The 18,511-nt window shown below is 35.9% G+C and overlaps 1 protein-coding gene across 6 annotated transcripts in view; it reads left to right on the top strand.

The window, feature by feature from the left end:
- Nucleotides 1–18,511, top strand: part of DMD (dystrophin) — a 2,476,968-nt gene that overhangs the window by 1,115,193 nt on the left and 1,343,264 nt on the right. For all 6 annotated transcript variants that reach the window (XM_059910880.1, XM_059910875.1, XM_059910877.1 and 3 more), the window contains 4 exons: nucleotides 817–930; nucleotides 1,873–2,028; nucleotides 8,466–8,636; nucleotides 14,641–14,823. In XM_059910880.1, coding sequence (XP_059766863.1) covers nucleotides 817–930; nucleotides 1,873–2,028; nucleotides 8,466–8,636; nucleotides 14,641–14,823 — 624 coding nt within the window. The remainder of the gene's footprint in view (nucleotides 1–816; nucleotides 931–1,872; nucleotides 2,029–8,465; nucleotides 8,637–14,640; nucleotides 14,824–18,511) is intronic.

Here is an 18,511-nt window from a genome sequence, read left to right as displayed (position 1 = left end):
AGTCAAATGCTTTTAAAGTCATTATTATTTATCATATCAAAGAGGAAAATTTCTGAGAAGCACACATTTTCAATAGAAATTTAATTAAGAAAGGAGAAAGTAGCACATCTGGACAGCATAGTTGAATTGTAGGCAAATAAAGGAGTTTGAAAAATCATACACTTGAAAAGTAGCCCCCCAAAAGCAGCAGGACAAACAGACATTATGTGAGAAAATAATGGGATGTACTTGGCTATTTACGAATGATAAAAGATGACATTTTCCACCTGATCATTACTTCACCCTGGTCAGGCAAATGCGAAATGAAAAGCAAAATTTTTCTCTCTTTAAAGATGACAAAATCTTGTTCTGAAAGTTCTCAACTGGAGGGGCTATGTAAACTGTCAACTGTAGAAAACAGTTTTTGGAAGTTCAGGCTTAGGGAGCCTATAAAGACACCATTACATTGAGTTTACTGTTCGTAGTTTGTTTTATGTACTTAAGGGCACATTGTTAGTATTATCATGAGTTGTTTTGTAACTTAAAATTTCTCTAGAGGGGGATATGACTTAATGTTCTCAAGAGCAACATCATAAAACCACATTTGGTAGTAATTCTTTATTTTTAACAATAGCAGACTTCATACACCAGTGCTCATACAGTAGGCCATAAAAATGCAGTCTTAGAGAAAATATTCTTTTCCTGAAGAGCTACTTAGAGACATCCTTCAAACATGGGAATTGTTCCTGGGCTTGTGTTCAAACATATCACCGTGATGAATTGTGTTAAGATAAATCAGCACCCCAGTAATGCCTTAAAATGGGTCTCTGATTTCAGAATCACATAAAAACCCTGAAGAAATGGATGGCCGAAGTTGATGTTTTCTTGAAAGAGGAATGGCCTGCCCTTGGGGATTCAGAAATTCTTAAAAAACAGCTGAAGCAGTGCAGGGTAAGATTTTTATATGACACTTTTCATATGAAGACTTTTATATGGAAAATATTATTTAGTTATATTGATGATTCTGAACCAAGGGCAGTTTTGTCCCTCTGGGGGACATTTAGCAATGTCTGGAGGTGTTTTCATTTGTCGCAACTTGGGGTGGGGTAGATGCTACTGGCATCTAGTGGGTAGAGGCCAGGGATGCATCTAAATATTCTACAATGCACAGAACAGCACCCCACAGCAAAGAATTACCCAGCCCAAAATGACAGTAGTGCCAAGGTTGAGAAACTGGGCTAAATAAGAGAGAAATAGACAAAATATTGCCTTTTACTCAACACTCACTTTACAGTATTATTTTGATATAACATGCAGTTTAAAGGTAAAGAATTTTTTGAGCTATTTGTTATATCTTATTACAGGTTATCAGTCATACTATGTTTTTCTTACCATGTATGTTGCACTGTAGTATAAGACAACATGTATTTTGAAATAATATTGATTATACAATTGTCATGCAGTGGGAAGAGAACAATCTAGCTCTTTAAAGAACTTTCTTTGTGAATAAAAGCTAAAAAAGCAAATCCATTTTAAAAATAACCTTCACACCATCTTGCTATAAACAATTGTTGCAATACCCTGTGTTTGAAAATCAAAATTCCTTCAAAAATAATAATGTATAAAACTCATCATTTTTACACAGTTTTCTCACACGAAGTATTAAGCTTATTTACTTTTGTAGCTAATATAAGTAGACTACATATATATAATTCCCTATTTCATTCATGCCATAAAAACCACTGAACATTTTTTTGCAACATATATTTCAGATTTTAAAGGGCAAAATTCATGTGTAGTGTCATGATTCCTAATTATGTTTCCTACCTATGTTGCATTTCTAATAGGTTGTGGTAATTTTTTCAGCTAACTTAAATTGAATTATTTCCTTAGCTTTTAGTCAGTGATATTCAGACAATTCAGCCCAGTCTAAACAGTGTCAATGAAGGTGCACAGAAAATAAAGAATGAAGCGGAGCCAGAGTTTGCTTCTAGACTGGAGACAGAGCTTAGAGAACTTAACACTCAGTGGGATCACATGTGCCGACAGGTATGTTCGATCTCTGACTGTGGCTTGCTTCTTCTTAATTATGATTTCTTAATGTCTCCCTTCACCATTGCCCTTTTAAAAAGTTTAGTCTCTGTGTTGTTGCTTTAAAGCACGGTTAATTAAAACTAGCCTTTGTCTAGCATACAAATTATTTTCCTAGTAGATATTTTAAATAGTATATTCATCTTATTGGGGTCCTAAATTGACTTTATCGCATGCGGCTGTCATTCTGAACAATAAGGCCCTTTTCTTAGGCATTATTTTTATTGAATCTTTTCTCCAATGCATAACTTTATACAAGTAGTTGGATCAACAAAAGATACTTTACACTTCTATACTTGGTACAGAAATAAAATGAATGAGTAATGCATGCATATGTACAAATATGGTAAGTATTTTTCACTTTTGATTGTTAGGATTGACAAGTTTGGCTTCTTCAGTAGGTCCCTTTCAATAAATGGATTAAGATTGGGAAGTAGTTAAGAATAGCTCAGTAGAAAACATATAAAATAACTGTACATTCACATCTGAGTTCCTCATTTTTATATAGCAGAGTGTTTTATAGATATTTATTTCCAATTTTAAGATTAAGTTACGGAAAAGAAAATATTACATACACACGTAGTGTACATCAAATACTTCTTGTTCAGAAGATGAAATTTTGACCTAATGCAATGACTGCTTTTCAGTACGCTAATACCTTTTTTGAAGTTAATGAGAGGTTTCATTTTACGTGTATTAGAGGCAGTCAGTCTTTCATTATTTCTAAGTAACCTTTGAAAGTTGAAAAGAAATCATGCTAAAAGGCAAAAACTAAATGTGAAAAAGAAAGGAATTTGGACAAGTAAAAGTCAAGGCAAGTCACCCAGCTAATACCATCACTGACAAATGCTCAACAGTTCTGTTAACTCACAGATGAGATAGCCCTGGGTCAGCTAGCTTGCATTCTTCTCCTGCAGTAAGCTGGTTCTAGAAGGGATGTTCAGGAAAAAAATATTACTTAGAAAATAGATTATATCATTGATGTTTTCCTGGAAGGCCAGTATGAAAGGTATTTGTTTGTTGGATGCTTTTAATAGATGAATAGAAAGGACAACACCAGTTTATTTAGAGCGAGGGAGAGGACAACAGCAAAAAAATTTTTATGAGAAAATGGGCGGGAAATAAGAGTCATTAATTTTCTTTTAAGTCACAGTGAGGATTTACTATGCATGTCAGGTACGATGGGAAGCTATTAGACTTTTAGGTATAGAAGTGGCATCATGTAAAGTGGTTGTTTAAAAGTTTGCTATATAATCCTGTTATATGAAGAACAGACCAAAGGGGCACAAGTGGAAGCATGTAGGAATCCCAGTTACCCAGGTAGGAAATAATACTGGCAAAGAACAGCGGGGATGTTAGTGGAGATTGAGAGATATGAAGAAATTTGAAACGTATAATCCTCTTATGACATCGTGTTTGGTTAACTGTCCAAACCTCTCCCAATAATTTTCCAAGTTCTTCCATAGAGATAGAGCTGGTTTGAACTCTTGTTGCTCTGTCTCATTACTGTTTATTGCTTTTATGTGTATTTTCCCATTATACAGTAATTAACATGAAGAGGGGCTGTGTTATTCTAGGCAAACTGGACCAAAGTGTTGTGTGAGTCAAACTTTGTAGAAACTCTGTCCTCCCTGGCCATCTTCAGCAAGCTTATCTCACTCAATGTGGTCACTTATTTTTCTTGTTTCTTCTAACCAATTAGGCAAGTTCTTCCTTGTTATATTTTTCATCAGGGCTTTCACACTCACATCCACCCTTGATCATTATTCTTATCCTAAGTACACATTCGTTTCTTGATCTTATGTTTTATCAGACGCCATTAGAAATGGCAGTGCTTGCTGAAGGAGAATGCTTGCAGGAAGTCCAGGGTGATGGGGAGCGGGGGATGAAAGCATATTCAGAGTTTTCTGTTTTGAGCAACAGTGTTGGCTACTGTGCCTTTAAAGAAGGAAAGACTGCGAGCTAAGGGAGGAACCAAATTGACTAGCTTAATAGAATGATCAGTACTTCTATTTTGGTCATGTTTATTTTGGAGAAGTAGACAGTCAAAATGCATCTGGAATTCAAGTGGGGTACTTAAATTGAGCGTATAAACTATGTACACAAAAATAAAGATAACATTTATGTAAGATAACTCCTATCTCACAATGAAAAGATTTGTCAGACCCACTTCCCCAAAATATTTGGCCAAATTGGATAAAATAAAAACTCTGATGGATGGAGAAGACTTTCTTGTGGATGGAGAGGCAAACAATGTGTAAGAGCAAGAGCTCTGGAACCAGATTGCCTGGGTTTAAATCTTGCCTCCACCATAAACTACCTGTGTGATCCTGGAAAAGTTGCTTAATCTCTCTGTGCTTCAGTTTCCCAGTCTTTACAATGTGATGATATTACTGCCCGCTTTATAAGAATTTTAAAATAATAATTAAATGAATTTGTGTTTGTACGGTGTATAGATCAGTATCTAGCACAGAATAACCACTATGTACATGCTTGTTAAATAAAATAAATGGATATGAAATAGACATAAACCTACATATATAAAATTATAAAGCATTTATAATTTCTAAATAAATAATGTATGATTATATATTTTAATTATTAGTAGCTCTAAATTTATACTAGATAGTTATCAAGAAACACTGGATTTAGAAACCAGGTGGATGTCATTCTGGCACCTTGCAGATCATTGTCTTTCCAAGTTAATACATCTTTTGGGTGCAGTCATCCAGTCCCCTGGGTCACTCTGCCTCATTCCTTGAGTATTTTAACAGCTGACTCACTGTTACTCCTGTCATAATTCTTGGTGATTTCAGTATCTTCTTAGATGGTTCTTCCAGTTCCTGAGCCCTCGGTTCCTTGATAGCCGCTCCAGTGATTTTTGTCTTCCACCCTGCCTCAGCCACTCACTCCCAGCTTCATAACCTAGACATCGTCACTAGCGGTAACTTCTTTATAATTTCAACCTTCAGCATCACACCCCACAGCCTCCAGCACACACACAATACAACCACTGTGGAACCTGTATGGAGATTCCTCAAATAATTAAAAATAGAGCTGCCTTATGATCCAGCAATCCCACTTCTGGGTATATTTACAAAGGAAATGAAATCAGGATCTCAAGGAGATATCTGCACTCCCAAATTCATTGCAACATTATTCACAATAGCCAAGATAAGGAGGCAACCTAAGCTTTGGTCAAGGATAAACAGATAAAGAAGATGTGGCAAACACACACACACACACACACACACACACACACACACACACACACGAGTATTATTCAGCTGTGAGAAAGAAGGAAGTCCTGCAGTTTGCAACAACCTGGATGAAACTTGAGGGTATTATACTAGGTCAAATAAGTCAGAGAAAAACAAATACTGTATGATCTCAGTTATATGTGGAATCTAAAAAAGCCAAACTCAAGAGAGTAGAATGGGGACTGCCAGGGCTTGCAGAGTCGGGGAAATGAAGAGATTCTGGTCAAGTGGTACAAACTTCTGGTTTATGATGAGGAAGTTCTTGGGATCTAATTTACAGTATGGTAACTACAGCTGACAGTTCTATATTCTATACTTGACAGTTGCTGGGATAGTAGATCTTTAATGTTTTCACGATAAAAAGAAAAATGGTAATTATGTGTGATGATGAAGGCATTTACTAATCCTATTGTGGTAATCATTTCACAATATATATGTGTACTTTAAACAGTGTTTTATGTCAATTGTATCTTAATAAAGGCGGGGGGAGAAGGAAGTGGAATGGGGAGGAGCAGTGCTGAATGTTAGATTTACAAATTCTAGAATAGGAAACATGAAGAACTTTCTATTTTATCAAGAGGTTGATGCAATATAATCTGCTGAAACTGTGGCGGTGGATTGGTAAATTTAAGCCTAGAAGGTTGACATCACTAATGTGTTAAAGGTGAGGGAGAAATTGTGATTGTAACCTCAATGTTTTCACAGAAATCCTTCTAAAATACGAAACCACACAAAAAAATTCATCTCTCTCTGATCAGTTGTAGAGCTGTGGAATGTTAAATTTGGAAAAGACCTTGGAAATCTTCTGGTCCAATTGTTAGGTTAGTTAAGAAGTGGAGATAAAGAGAAATGAAGTGATGTTTCCAGGTTCACTTAGCTTGTTAGTGACTGAGTACAGGTATCCAGATTCCAAAGCTGGTGTTCTTTCCAATGCACTCATGCTGTCACCTCAAAATGAATTCCTTTTCTTTTCTTTCTTTCCTTTTAAAATAATCACTCCTGATCCCTTTCTTCTGGTTTAGTTTTATAGCATGAAATATTTTTTTTTTACTACAAGTCTTTGCCTAAGTTCTGTTAGTCACTCTAACATTATTGTCACTTTGCCAACTACCTCAAAAGATTATAGCAGAGTATCTAAGTAGAAATTTAACAGCTTGTTTACTTGGGATTATTATAGGCTCATTGACTATGCAAAATAATCTTTATACCTTAACTAGTGTAATTGTTAGATACATGCTTCTAGCTGTGTCAGAATGAAACATACATTTACATTTCAATAGATGAAGCACTACATTCTCCTAGGAGAGTAAAGAAATTAGTTTTAATTTAACTACATTAGGCTTAGGGTGGTTGTAAAGTGTAAGGAAAATTAATATGATGATGGTTCTGCACATATTTAGTATTTGGTAAAGTACCATGAAAACTTCATTATACTAAAATTATGCCTTATATATTAAGACTTTACAAATACAACTCTGTTATTTAAAAGATAGAACTCTACTTAATCCCAGAGAGAAGAATAACATCATTTGATTAGAGTTATTTTTTTAATTAATTAATTTATTTATTTATTTTTGGCTGTGTTGGGTCTTCGTTGCTGCGTGCGGGCTTTCTCTAGTTGCGGTGAGCGGGGGCTACTCTTCGTTGTGGTGTGCAGGCTTCTCATTGCGGTGGCTTCTCTTGTTGCGGAGCACTGGCTCTAGGCGTGCGGGCTTCAGTAGTTGCGGCGCATGGGCCCAGTAGTTGTGGCTCATGGGCTCTACAGCGCAAGCTCAGTAGTTGTGGCACACGGGCTTAGTTGCTCCGCAGCACGTGGGATCTTCCCGGACCAGGGCTCAAACCTGTGTCCCCTGCATTGGCAGGCAGATTCCTAGCCACTGCACCACCAGGGAAGTCCCTAGAGTTATTTTTTAAGGTAAAAGAGAAGCACTATATATAATCATTCTAATACTGAATTGAGATTTTTCCCTCAGTGTGTTACAGCAGGGTACTTTATAACAAGCTATTAGCATGCACGATTTTCTCTTAGGTATTTTAAGTTTTGCTATCTTTCTGGTTAATAAGTAATAAATTCTGTTATAACGTTAGTATTTCAGAAATATATGAGACTTTACAAAGCACAAGTCTCCTGTCACACATGCTCTTTTTCAACTTGTTTTTTTAATTTAAAATTAAATACTGGGTAACTTTTGCTTCAGTATAGATGTATTGGTGCTACGTGGTATCCTATTCTGTGTGTGTACATGTGTATCCCACTATTTATTTAACTAACTCTCCATGAAAGCACATTTGGGTTTGTTTCCAATACGTTGCTGTCTCCGAAGCTGAATTGAATAGTGTACATACAGCTTTGTACACTTTGTTTTGTATGATTCATTCTTTAAAGTGGAAGAGTAGACTCAGATTTATGAACATTAAGAAATTTAATGCATTTTGCCAATTTACTGTCTAAAAGGTTGTACTATGTCAGATATTTCCCTCAACGGGTATAAAAACTTTTCTTTTCCCACATCCCTGCTCAAACTGGGCATTTTTGCTAGTTTTTTCCAGTCTCATATTTGAAAACACTAATTTAATTTAATTTGCTGTTATTTAACTATAAATGATACTGAGCATCTTTTCACATATATATGGCCTCATTTTAATTTTATTTCTGTGAATTACATGACTATGTCTTTTATCCATTTTCTGTTCTTTCTTTTTTATGAGAGTTTTCTGTATGTATATGATTATTAAGTTCCTAGGATATTTGAACTTGTAAAACAGCATCAAAGAGCACAAAGAATTTCTACTTCTATTGTGTGCCAATAAATTTACTTTTCCAACTGAAACAATGTTTTTCTTTATTCTCCATTTGCAGAAATGCATTACCATACACAACAGCTAAACTGTGGTCTTAGGGGAATCTGTTCATTATGCCAAGTAAATGCCTATAACTCATTTTAACACTTATGTGAAATTAAGTGTATCCAATTGCTTTGAGTTACTTTCCTCATTCATGTAAGCTTTTTACTTCTTGCTTCGTCTTTTCTATCTAAGCTTTCTATTATTTACAGATTCCTCAGTAATAAAATAATGGTAATGTTTTGTGACTTTCAATATTCATGCTTTACTTCTTGGTTTGTTTTATGGAAGGTCTATGCCAGAAAGGAGGCCTTAAAGGGAGGTTTGGATAAAACTGTAAGCCTTCAGAAAGATTTATCAGAGATGCATGAATGGATGACACAAGCTGAAGAAGAATACCTAGAGAGAGATTTTGAATATAAAACCCCAGATGAATTACAGACAGCAGTTGAAGAGATGAAGGTAAAAGAAAACAAATAAAACAAATTGTGATTCTGCACAGTCAGCTCTTTTCTTGGTTTAATAGTAGAGGTTGCTTTTTGATTGATTTAGCTTCAAGTTTGATATACATTGTGTAGAATGTTTAAACTTTTTATTAAGTCTATGCATTGTGGTCACAGCATAAATATTGACAATCACAGTTTGGAGCATTTTCCCCTTGAAATTATGTACTATTAAGAGATTGGAATCAGCTACTCACATTAGATGTTTCTAGCTGATACAAATTCAAACTGGAAATATGTCAAAGTGTTATTGAAATGACAGTTGGAAATGTCAACAGGCTGTGTTAATTTGGTGGTTTAAAGGGGTTTCTTAGAATTTGGGAGTACTAAATATTTTAGCTGATGGTCTTTAATATGGATAAAAGGACTGTGTTTACATGAACTTCTCTTGAAACGATAGGATAAAAAATATAACACTGATTTAGGACCAAGGAAACTGGTATGTAGCAAGGACTGAGAGGTGAAGCTTGGTAATTGAATCTACACAACTGCGTTTCAGGATGGCCCCGGACAACTCAGTAGTCAGTGTAATCCTCTATTTTTTCATGTGTAAATCATCTCATTTTATAACTTGAAAGTATCAACTGAGGATTGAAACTTAAATGTAAGTAAATTGCCTAGCTCAGAGTGAGCACTCAATGATTTACAGCTATAATGATAATTATTATCTTCATGTACTAGCAATAACACATTATTTAACCACATTAGCCTAGGTGAAATATTAATACATACTTGTTTGGTTTGAGGCCTCATGATGGAGCAAAATCATTCTGGAGCCAGACACTTGGGTTTAAAACCTGCTTTGGCCCCTTGCCAACTGTGTAAACTTGGGCAAGTTGCATAAACCCAGTGAGCTTTCATTCCCTCATTTGTGAACTGGATATCAGAATACCTGATTTTCAGAATTATTTGAAGGGTGAAACATAAAAGTCCTAATGTAATACACAAAATAGATGCCCCAAACTAGTTAATTATTATTACCATTATTATTATCATTGTTGCGTGGTAAGAAATTAATTATATGCACTTTATTATATATTTTATATGATTATTCAATGAATATTGTAATTAATAGTAGAATGTGCTCACATGAAAACTCAGATGCTTAAATATCAAAGGTATCATATGGCTTTAGTCACATATAGAAAGTAAAATTAAAACATATAAGGAAGACTATATTTGGATAAACAGTAATAGTGTCTTTGAGTATTAAAAACTACAGAATCATTCTAATCTAACAATACCATACATCATTCATTTATCAAGAAATACTGTATACTTAGTAAGTGCCAAACACCCTTCTAGACACAGAATACAGTAGTGTGCAATACATAAAAGCTACCTGACTTCTTGGAATTTGCATTCTAGTTGGGGTGGGGGGGTAGGCAATGAATGGAGAAATTTAAAAATTCATTTGAGATCATGATGATTTCCCAAAAAAATAAACCAGGATTGTGAAATAAATAATAACTAGAGTTCAGGTGGGAGTTGGAGGTGGTGAGATGCTGTTTTAGAAAGGGTTGATTTGTAGGGCATTTGTGAGGAATTATATTTAATCTGAGATATGAATCATAAGAAAAAGCCAATCTTAAAAATGTCTTATTGGGGCACATTCCATTCAGAGGGAAGAGCTCCTGCAAAGACCCTAAGGCTAATTGGGAAGAGAAAGAGGCCCACCTGCCTGAAGAGAGTAAAACAGGATAAATGACCTGAGATGATTTGGAGGGGCTGAGTAGATATCTGCTAACACAGGAGCTTTGTAGGATATGGAGGGGTTTTCATTCTTAGTGAAATGGGAAAGCCGTTGGAAGGACTATAATGATTTTAAGTCTGACTGTGGGGAGGTCCCCATTAAGGAAATTGTATCATTATAGAATGTGAGAGCTGGAGGGTACTTTGGAAGGAAACTAGTCTACACTTCCTCTGTGCGGATCAGAAAACGGAAATTCCCAGATAGGTCAAATAATTTACTCATAGTCACAGGCTTTATCTGTGGTAGAATCAAGAATATATTTCCCTCTATCCCTATCCCATTCTAAGCTATGATATGCCATTCCATTCCATTCTGTGAAGCATGTGCCACCCCACTTGCCTTTCCCCTCACGTCTCAATTCCCTCATGGCTTTTCTCACCATCTCTTCTAATGCTGCATAGCCACTGCTTCAGATCCCTAAGGAGATAATCAGCAGTCAGCTTGTGTTCAGCTATTCTGTGTTTCCTAGTTCCTTTATTTGGATATGACCCTCTCTCCTCATTGCTTGAACACTGCTTATCTGGCTAACCACTCAGTCAGATCCCTTTTCCTTTTCCTTTTCCAGTACTGGAGAGTAGACTGTCTCAAATTTCTTTAAAAAGTTATACACAATCCCTGAAATGAGTGGCCCAACCAATCAGTTCACACTGATTTGCATGTTTTAATAACAGATTTAGCTACAAAACTGGTGCATATGGGGGTAATATTGAAAAGAGGAAAAGTTCAGGCAGCCTGTGTCCACAACAGCAAAGGGAGTTGGCATTTCTTGTGTTTTCTGTCTGCCAGTCAAGGTAATCTCTTTCAGTCTGTTTCCCTACCTAGAGGGTAGTGATTGTACCTTGTCCAGGCTTCCACCTGTGCTCCTGTTGAGAGCAAAGTTTTCTTGATTGTCGGAAGAGACTGATAGACCTACTTCGGCATCTCTCCTTGATTTAGTCAGATAAAAAGTAGAGACTTTCTGTTTCTTTACTTTTCTCTCCTGTGTTTTACTTGAAAATGATAATGCTGTTTTTGACTTCTTTTTTCTCTGTAAACAAAACTTTTCTATTAACGTAAAAGAGCCAAGGGGAGTGTTTCATTAGCAACATCTGATTCCAAAATTCTTTTGAAGGTCTGAAGTGACTGTATGCTGAAATTTATATTAAACCCTTTAAAAAAAACTCTGGAATTTCAGTTTTTGACGGTTTTCTTTCTTTCTTTTTAAATTTTTTACAATATGGTAACTCTAGTCCTAGTGTTTACTAGGAATTACATACATGTATTTGCTATTCTCATTCTGTGGGGGGCAGGCTAGAGCAATCCCAATGGAGGGAGGATCAGAGTCACCTGGAAGACTGTTAACACACAAGAGTTCTGGGCCCAACCCTAGGATTTCTGATTCAGTAAGTCTGAGGTGGAGCCTGAGATTTTTCATATCTAAAAAGTTTCCAGGTCATGCCAAGGAATAAGTTCCAAGGTGGTTCCAAGGAACCACATTTTGACAACCACTGGTTCGAAGTATTGGCAATGAAAAGTGAGCTTATGATAGTTAGCTTCCTAGAAATATATGGAAAAAAAGCCACCACTTCTGATGAGGATTACGTCTAAACTATACCAGGCATTTAGTTATCTACCTTCCCCTGCAGTGGAGAAATTGGTCATGATCTCCTTTTCTCTTACCATTCTTCTCTGAACCTTTCCCAATTTCTAAGCCTGATTTTAAAAAAGAACTTATGAAAGCCTAAACATCAGGGGGAAATGTTTCTTATTCTGCATTTTTGATCGTTTCTTGGGTTGTTTGTAATTTGCGTAAAATGCAATTTCATTCACTGGATCCACTACATCACGTTCCTTCTTCATCTCACAGAGGATTTGAGATGGGCTTAACAGAAGCTATGTGAAAGAAAAGATGTAACTCCCAGGATGATTTACTTAAACTCTCTGAACCTCGGTTCTCGGATGTATAATATAGAGAAAACAAAACTCATTTCACAAGGTTTCGTTAAAGATCCAGTGAGGTAGTACATACGACATGTCTGTCATAGCACACAGTAGCACATACTAAGTGATTATTGTTTGTCAAAGTTGTTTTTAATGCTAAAATTACAATGGCCAAAATATGGTTTGCGTAGAAACAAATCCCATGCTCAGTGTGCCAAAAAAAAGATTTATTTAGAATTTTGAAATAAAATTTCAATCAATTAAAATCAGTGAAGGCAATCATTTAATAGTCAAAACAACTTGCATTTGCCGTCGTATTTTATACTTTTTAAGGCATTATGGGACTAAATCCAAAGGCATAGAGTGATTGTGTTGAAAATTAGAAAGGCATTTTATAGCTGACTTTGTCCGTTTACTGCCCATATCCCCTTACTCTCACTACCATACTGCATATAGGCACAACTTCCACCTGCCAGAATCTGCATTTCTTTACCTGACAGCTTTCTGAGGCCACCGAATCCCACTTTTTCCACGTGAGTATGGCTTCACATACTAGGAAATTAACATTCCCCCAACAGGGTTCAACCAATGATGGGAGATGGTGTATAAATACCCCAGTGCCCTCACCCCTGAGTGGGATAAACCTGAGGCCTGTGTTTCCCAGAGCTTCCTGGCAGGATTAAACTCCAGTCACCAACAGCAATTGCTGGGTTAATAAGTATACCCTTCTAATCTCCACTCTCTTTCCATTCCCCATCTCCCTACCACTATTTCCTTCACATCGTGCATAAACTACTTATGCTGGAAAGCTCGTCTCAAGGTCGGCCTTCATAGTAACCCACAGATGAATAGCAACACTCCTGTAGTTGAACAAGTTGAGTTTATTACTTTTGGTAATGAGGGAGAATACACACCATGGGTAACCGTAGGTTATATGAGTAAGAGAGTATTCAAACCTGTTGTAGGATTTGGGTTTGTGTTAGATGATTTAAGAGAGGGTTTAAGGGTTTTGCTCTGGATTTCATGTTGTCACCGAGTAGGAGTAACTCTGTGATTGGGTATCTTAATACATTTTTCCTGGAAGGAGAGAAGACTAGAGAGAGGCTGAAGATACGTAATAATTGAAAAAGAAGCAGCAGTGACTCATTAACAGGATGGGGAAGTGTCTGATATTTTCTGGTTTGGACATTGTTTATGTTTTTGTCTATATTCTTACATGATTATGGAGTGGAATTTCTGTCATGATCTGCAGTGGTAATAAAGTAGCATGTCTGATATTGATGTTTTGTGAAACAGTTTATCTTCAACACAAGAATACCAAGGCATAGCTGTACTAGGCCAACCCCCTCATGTCAGGAATTTCTCTTCTCTTTCTCTTATGCATTTTCAGTTACTGAACACAGCTTTCTTTTATCAAAATATGTTCCAAATATAGCATTAAGAAGACTTATTTCTGTGTTAATTATTCTTTGATTTAAATAATGATATTTGTACTGATTTCAATATTATTCATCCATCTGAGTAATTTATAAGTGATTTCAATTCTAGACTATGAGATATTTTTGAACCTAGTTAGCACTGAAATATTTGTTTCTTGCTTATTTCACGTGTGTGTGTGTATATATATATGTGTGTGTGTGTTTGTGTATTCTCCACAAATACACATCCACATACAGACTACTTTTCAAACTATTCTGATTAAAGATCTGTTACATTCTGATTATAAATTTTTTCCTGCAAGTTTCCAATTGTCACTGAACTCAAATTTTTTAAAAAATTTTATTTACTTAATTTATTTATTTTTGGCTGTGTTGGGTCTTCATTGCTGCACGTGGGCTTTCTCTAGTTGCAGCGAGAGGGGGGTAGTGGGGGCTACTCTTTGTTGTGGTGCGTGGGCTTCTCATTGCGGTGGCTTCTTTTGTTGCAGAGCATGGGCTCTAGGCGTGCGGGCTTCAGTAGTTTTGGCGCGCAGGCTCAGTAGTTGTGGCACGCAGGCTCAGTAGTTTTGGTGCACGGGCTTAGTTGCTCCACGACGTGTGGGATCTTCCCGGACCAGAGCTCGAACCCATGTCCCCTGCACTGGCAGGCGGATTCTTAACCACTGCGCCACCAGGGAAGTCCTTTCACTAAACTCAAATTTATGGAAGTGATTGTAGTCAGTATTGGATTTATGTTTATTAATCTCATTCTAACAGAGATGTTGCAAGGAAGAAAGAATATGATATATAGGAATGCATCTTGAAAGTAAAGTCATTGCCTTGCTATTAAGAGAGCATTGTTTATTTTTCAGAGAGCTAAAGAAGAGGCCCAGCAAAAAGAAGCAAAAGTGAAACTCCTCACTGAGTCCGTAAACAATGTCATAGCTCAAGCTCCACCTGCAGCACAAGAGGCCTTAAAAAAGGAACTTGACACTCTGACCACCAACTACCAGTGGCTCTGCACCAGGCTGAATGGGAAATGCAAGACTTTGGAAGTCAGTTGCTTTTCTTGATCTTTATCAATTACTATATGTCAACTTATGGTTGTATGTGAAGCATAGTGATTAAGAACACAAACTCTGGTTTAAGACTACTTAGGCTCAAATTCTTCACTCAGGCACTTACAGGTTTGCAACTGTGGGCCATTTGCTTAACTTGTATAAACCTGTTTCCTATCTATAAAATGGACATAAAAATAATACTGATTTCATAGAGTGAGAAAATTAAATAAGCTATTCTATATAAAGTACTTAGCCTAGCACTCAATAAATGTGAGCCGCTCCCAGTCTGTTGTTGTTGCTATTATTATTATTATTATTATTATTAGGTCACAAAATCCCATGAATAAGTTTTCTCAAGATTTATAGAAACTGGTCTCTCTTTTTTCATATATTTGAATGTCCATAAAGTCATATAATTATCTTAGCAGGAAGGTATTCAGGGGAGAAAGTATATCTTATTATAATTCTCTTTAATAATTGTGGTGCCCTATAGAGTTCTTTACAAGACATATTGTCTAACTAGCTTTTTTTTGGACATTTTACATTATATTAATTTATTATCATAAGTCCTGCCTTATCTTTCCCATATGCTTTACTCCTTAGGTTATGATACTCTGAATATACTTGATAAGGAATTCAGATACCCCAACTGATTACCATGTAATTGTATAAAAAGCAAAGTGTGATTCTCCATGTGAAAATACTGTTTATTAGCAGTAGGTATCATGTCAAGGACGCCAAAACTTTACCTACTACCAAATGCTGAAGCCGCCAGATACTGCACACCAATTGGACTTTAAATTCAGCCAACTTCTCCTGCATAAACTGAGTCATCTTTGTGAATATAGTTGATAAAGAATTCAGGTGTCCCATTATTGTTGAAGAACATGATTGTTTAGGGAGCTTTTTATATTGAGTGTTTGATGTTTAGAGGCAGATACAACTCAGACCAATAGAGTAGACCTTTAAAAAATATTAAAACTGTATCCTTCACCCTGTACCCAAGATTTCCAATATTACAACTCCAAGTTTCTCCACTATCAATTCCAGTTCCTTCTTTATTTATCAGTCCCTGTTCATTTTTTATCCAATTCACTCCTCACACACTTGCCTAGTGCCTTCTGTATCCAAGGAACTATTATAGTTGCTGAGAATATAAAGGAAAATATCTTCAATCGGTGCTATGTCAGTACTACAGAAAATAAAACAAAGAATGGGAAGAGATGACACTGAAAGTTTCAAGGAAGTCACAACTGATTCAATATCATGTTATATGAGATAAGGACATTTTATATCTAGGGAAGTGCTTTCTGATCATATTCAAATAAAACATTTAAATATTGTTTACTTAGGTTCCTAATTTCCTTACATCATCATTATTCTTTGCTTTCTATTATTCATATTGTTCACTTAAAAATATGCTACTCTGGAGAAATGTCTATTTAGGTCTTCTGCCCATTTTGGATTGGGTGTGTTTGTTCATGTACCACAATGTTCATTGCAGCTCTATTTACAATAGCCAGGACGTGGAAGCAACCTAAGGGTCCATCGACAGATGAATGGATAAAGAAGATGTGACACATATATACAGTGGAATATTACTCAGCCATAAAAGAAAGGAAATTGAGTTATTTGTAGTAAGGTGGATGGACCTAGAGTCTGTCATGCAGAGTGAAGTAAGTCAGAAAGAGAAAAACAAATACTGTACGCTAACACATATATATGGAATCTTAAAAAAAAAATGGTTCTGAAGAACCTAGGGGCAGGATAGGAATAAAGGCACAGACATAGAGAATGGACTTGAGGACACAGGGAGGGGGAAGGATAAGCTGGGACAAAGTGAGAGCGTGTCATGGACATATATACACTACCAAATGTAAAATAGATAGCTAGTGGGAAGCAGCCGCTTAGCACAGGGAGATCAGCTCCTTGCTTTGTGACCACCTAGAGGGATGGGGTTGGGAGGGTGGGAGGGAGATGCCAGAGGGAGGGGATATGGGGATATATGTATACATATAGCTGATTCACTTTGTTAATATAGCAGAAACTAACACAACACTGTAAAGCAATTATACTCTGATAAAGATGTTAAAAGAAATATGCTACTCCTCCAGAAATCTGTTTTGGGGTACGTTTTCCAAAATTAATTAATTTTCATATTAATAACAAAATTTTCAAGATTTTTTATGAATTATCCTTTCATTTCTCATCTGTAAGGACACTTCTAAACTTTCCTCTTTGTGTTAAAGTTATCAAGTTATTTAGTCTCTCTTTATTCCTTCTCCACTGGTTTGGAATACATATGCTATTTATTTTAATGGAACCCCTAATTACAATATTATCTTGCATACCTTAATCCACAAAGTCCACCAATAATAAATATTTCTACACACCTAACAATGATATAGCAGAACCACTAGAATCATTTAACTCTGAATTTATTTCCCATCTTCCATATTGTTGTTGGACCCTATTTCTTATCCCTCTAAATTAGTCAGTGCTGTTGCCACTGTGTTGTTGAAATTATTATTATTAGCATTTATTTAGATTTGCCATCACTATTTTACCAATTTCTGTGATGATTTTTGCTTTTCCGTAGCCTTCTTTTGCTTCTGCTCTTTCATTGAGTGTGAATAGCAAGTGCTCTCAGACTTTGTATGACTGAAAATGCCTTTTTTTTTTGCTCTCAGTGTTGAGGAATGGCCTAGCTGAGCATATAATTATGCTAGGGGAGTTATTTTTTTACAACACTGAAAAATGTTATTCTGTTTTCTTCTGAAATGTCTTGCTGTCAAGAAGTCTGCTGCCAAATTATCGTTTCTTTATAATTTTCTCAGGTACATTTCCATTTTCTCTTTGTCTTTGATGCTTTGCAGTTTCAGTCTATTTATCTATGTGTAATTTGCTTTCATTTATACTTTGTCACCTGGTGTATTAATAAGAAAAGAAAGATTCTTTCTTTCTTTGGTGGTCTCCAAAAAACTTTTTTGGAGGTTTTCTTTCTCCTAATCTCTCCATTCCTTCCTAGGGGAACCTTTATTAGATCTATGAAGAATTTCCCCATCCTGTATTCAGATTCTTGGCTTCTTTTTAATATTTTCTATATTTCTATCTCTATCTTTTGGATTTTGGGTAATTTTCTAAAATCCGTCTTCCAGTTCTCAAATTTTCTCTTCACCTGCCTAGTGCATAATTTATGCTTTGATATATAAATACATTCATCTCTGCATTCACATCTATCTATATGTGTGTGTGTTTGAATTTTTTCAAAGGCTGTATTTTCCATTTCTCAATGTTTTACTTAGGTGTTTTGCCAATCTGTCTCTTTTGCATAATCTTCTGCTTTTGTGTAATTCTGTTTTTTCCTTTAAACAATTTAAACTTATGTAATATAGTTGGTTGAGAAATCTCAACTTAATGAGTAATAAGCATGAAACAGTTTTGGTTTTCCAGTAACTAAAACCAACCAGGTTAAACTCCATTTTTTGCCTATAGTTGGCTTTTTAATCAGTATTTCAGTGTGATCCTGTAAGTTTTTTTTTTTTTTTTCACACACACACACTGTATTTTATTTTTACAAGAGGTAAATCGACTGACACCAAGCATCGTACATGGATGACCACAACAAAAGCAACAATGATTGCAATTACCAAACATGAAACACACTCATACTATGTCATAG

Source organism: Balaenoptera ricei, chromosome X (genome assembly GCF_028023285.1).
Source record: "Balaenoptera ricei isolate mBalRic1 chromosome X, mBalRic1.hap2, whole genome shotgun sequence".
NCBI classification, from domain to species: domain Eukaryota; kingdom Metazoa; phylum Chordata; class Mammalia; order Artiodactyla; family Balaenopteridae; genus Balaenoptera; species Balaenoptera ricei.
Note: the sequence above shows the minus strand (reverse complement) of the source record. Positions and strands in the feature narration are given on the sequence as shown.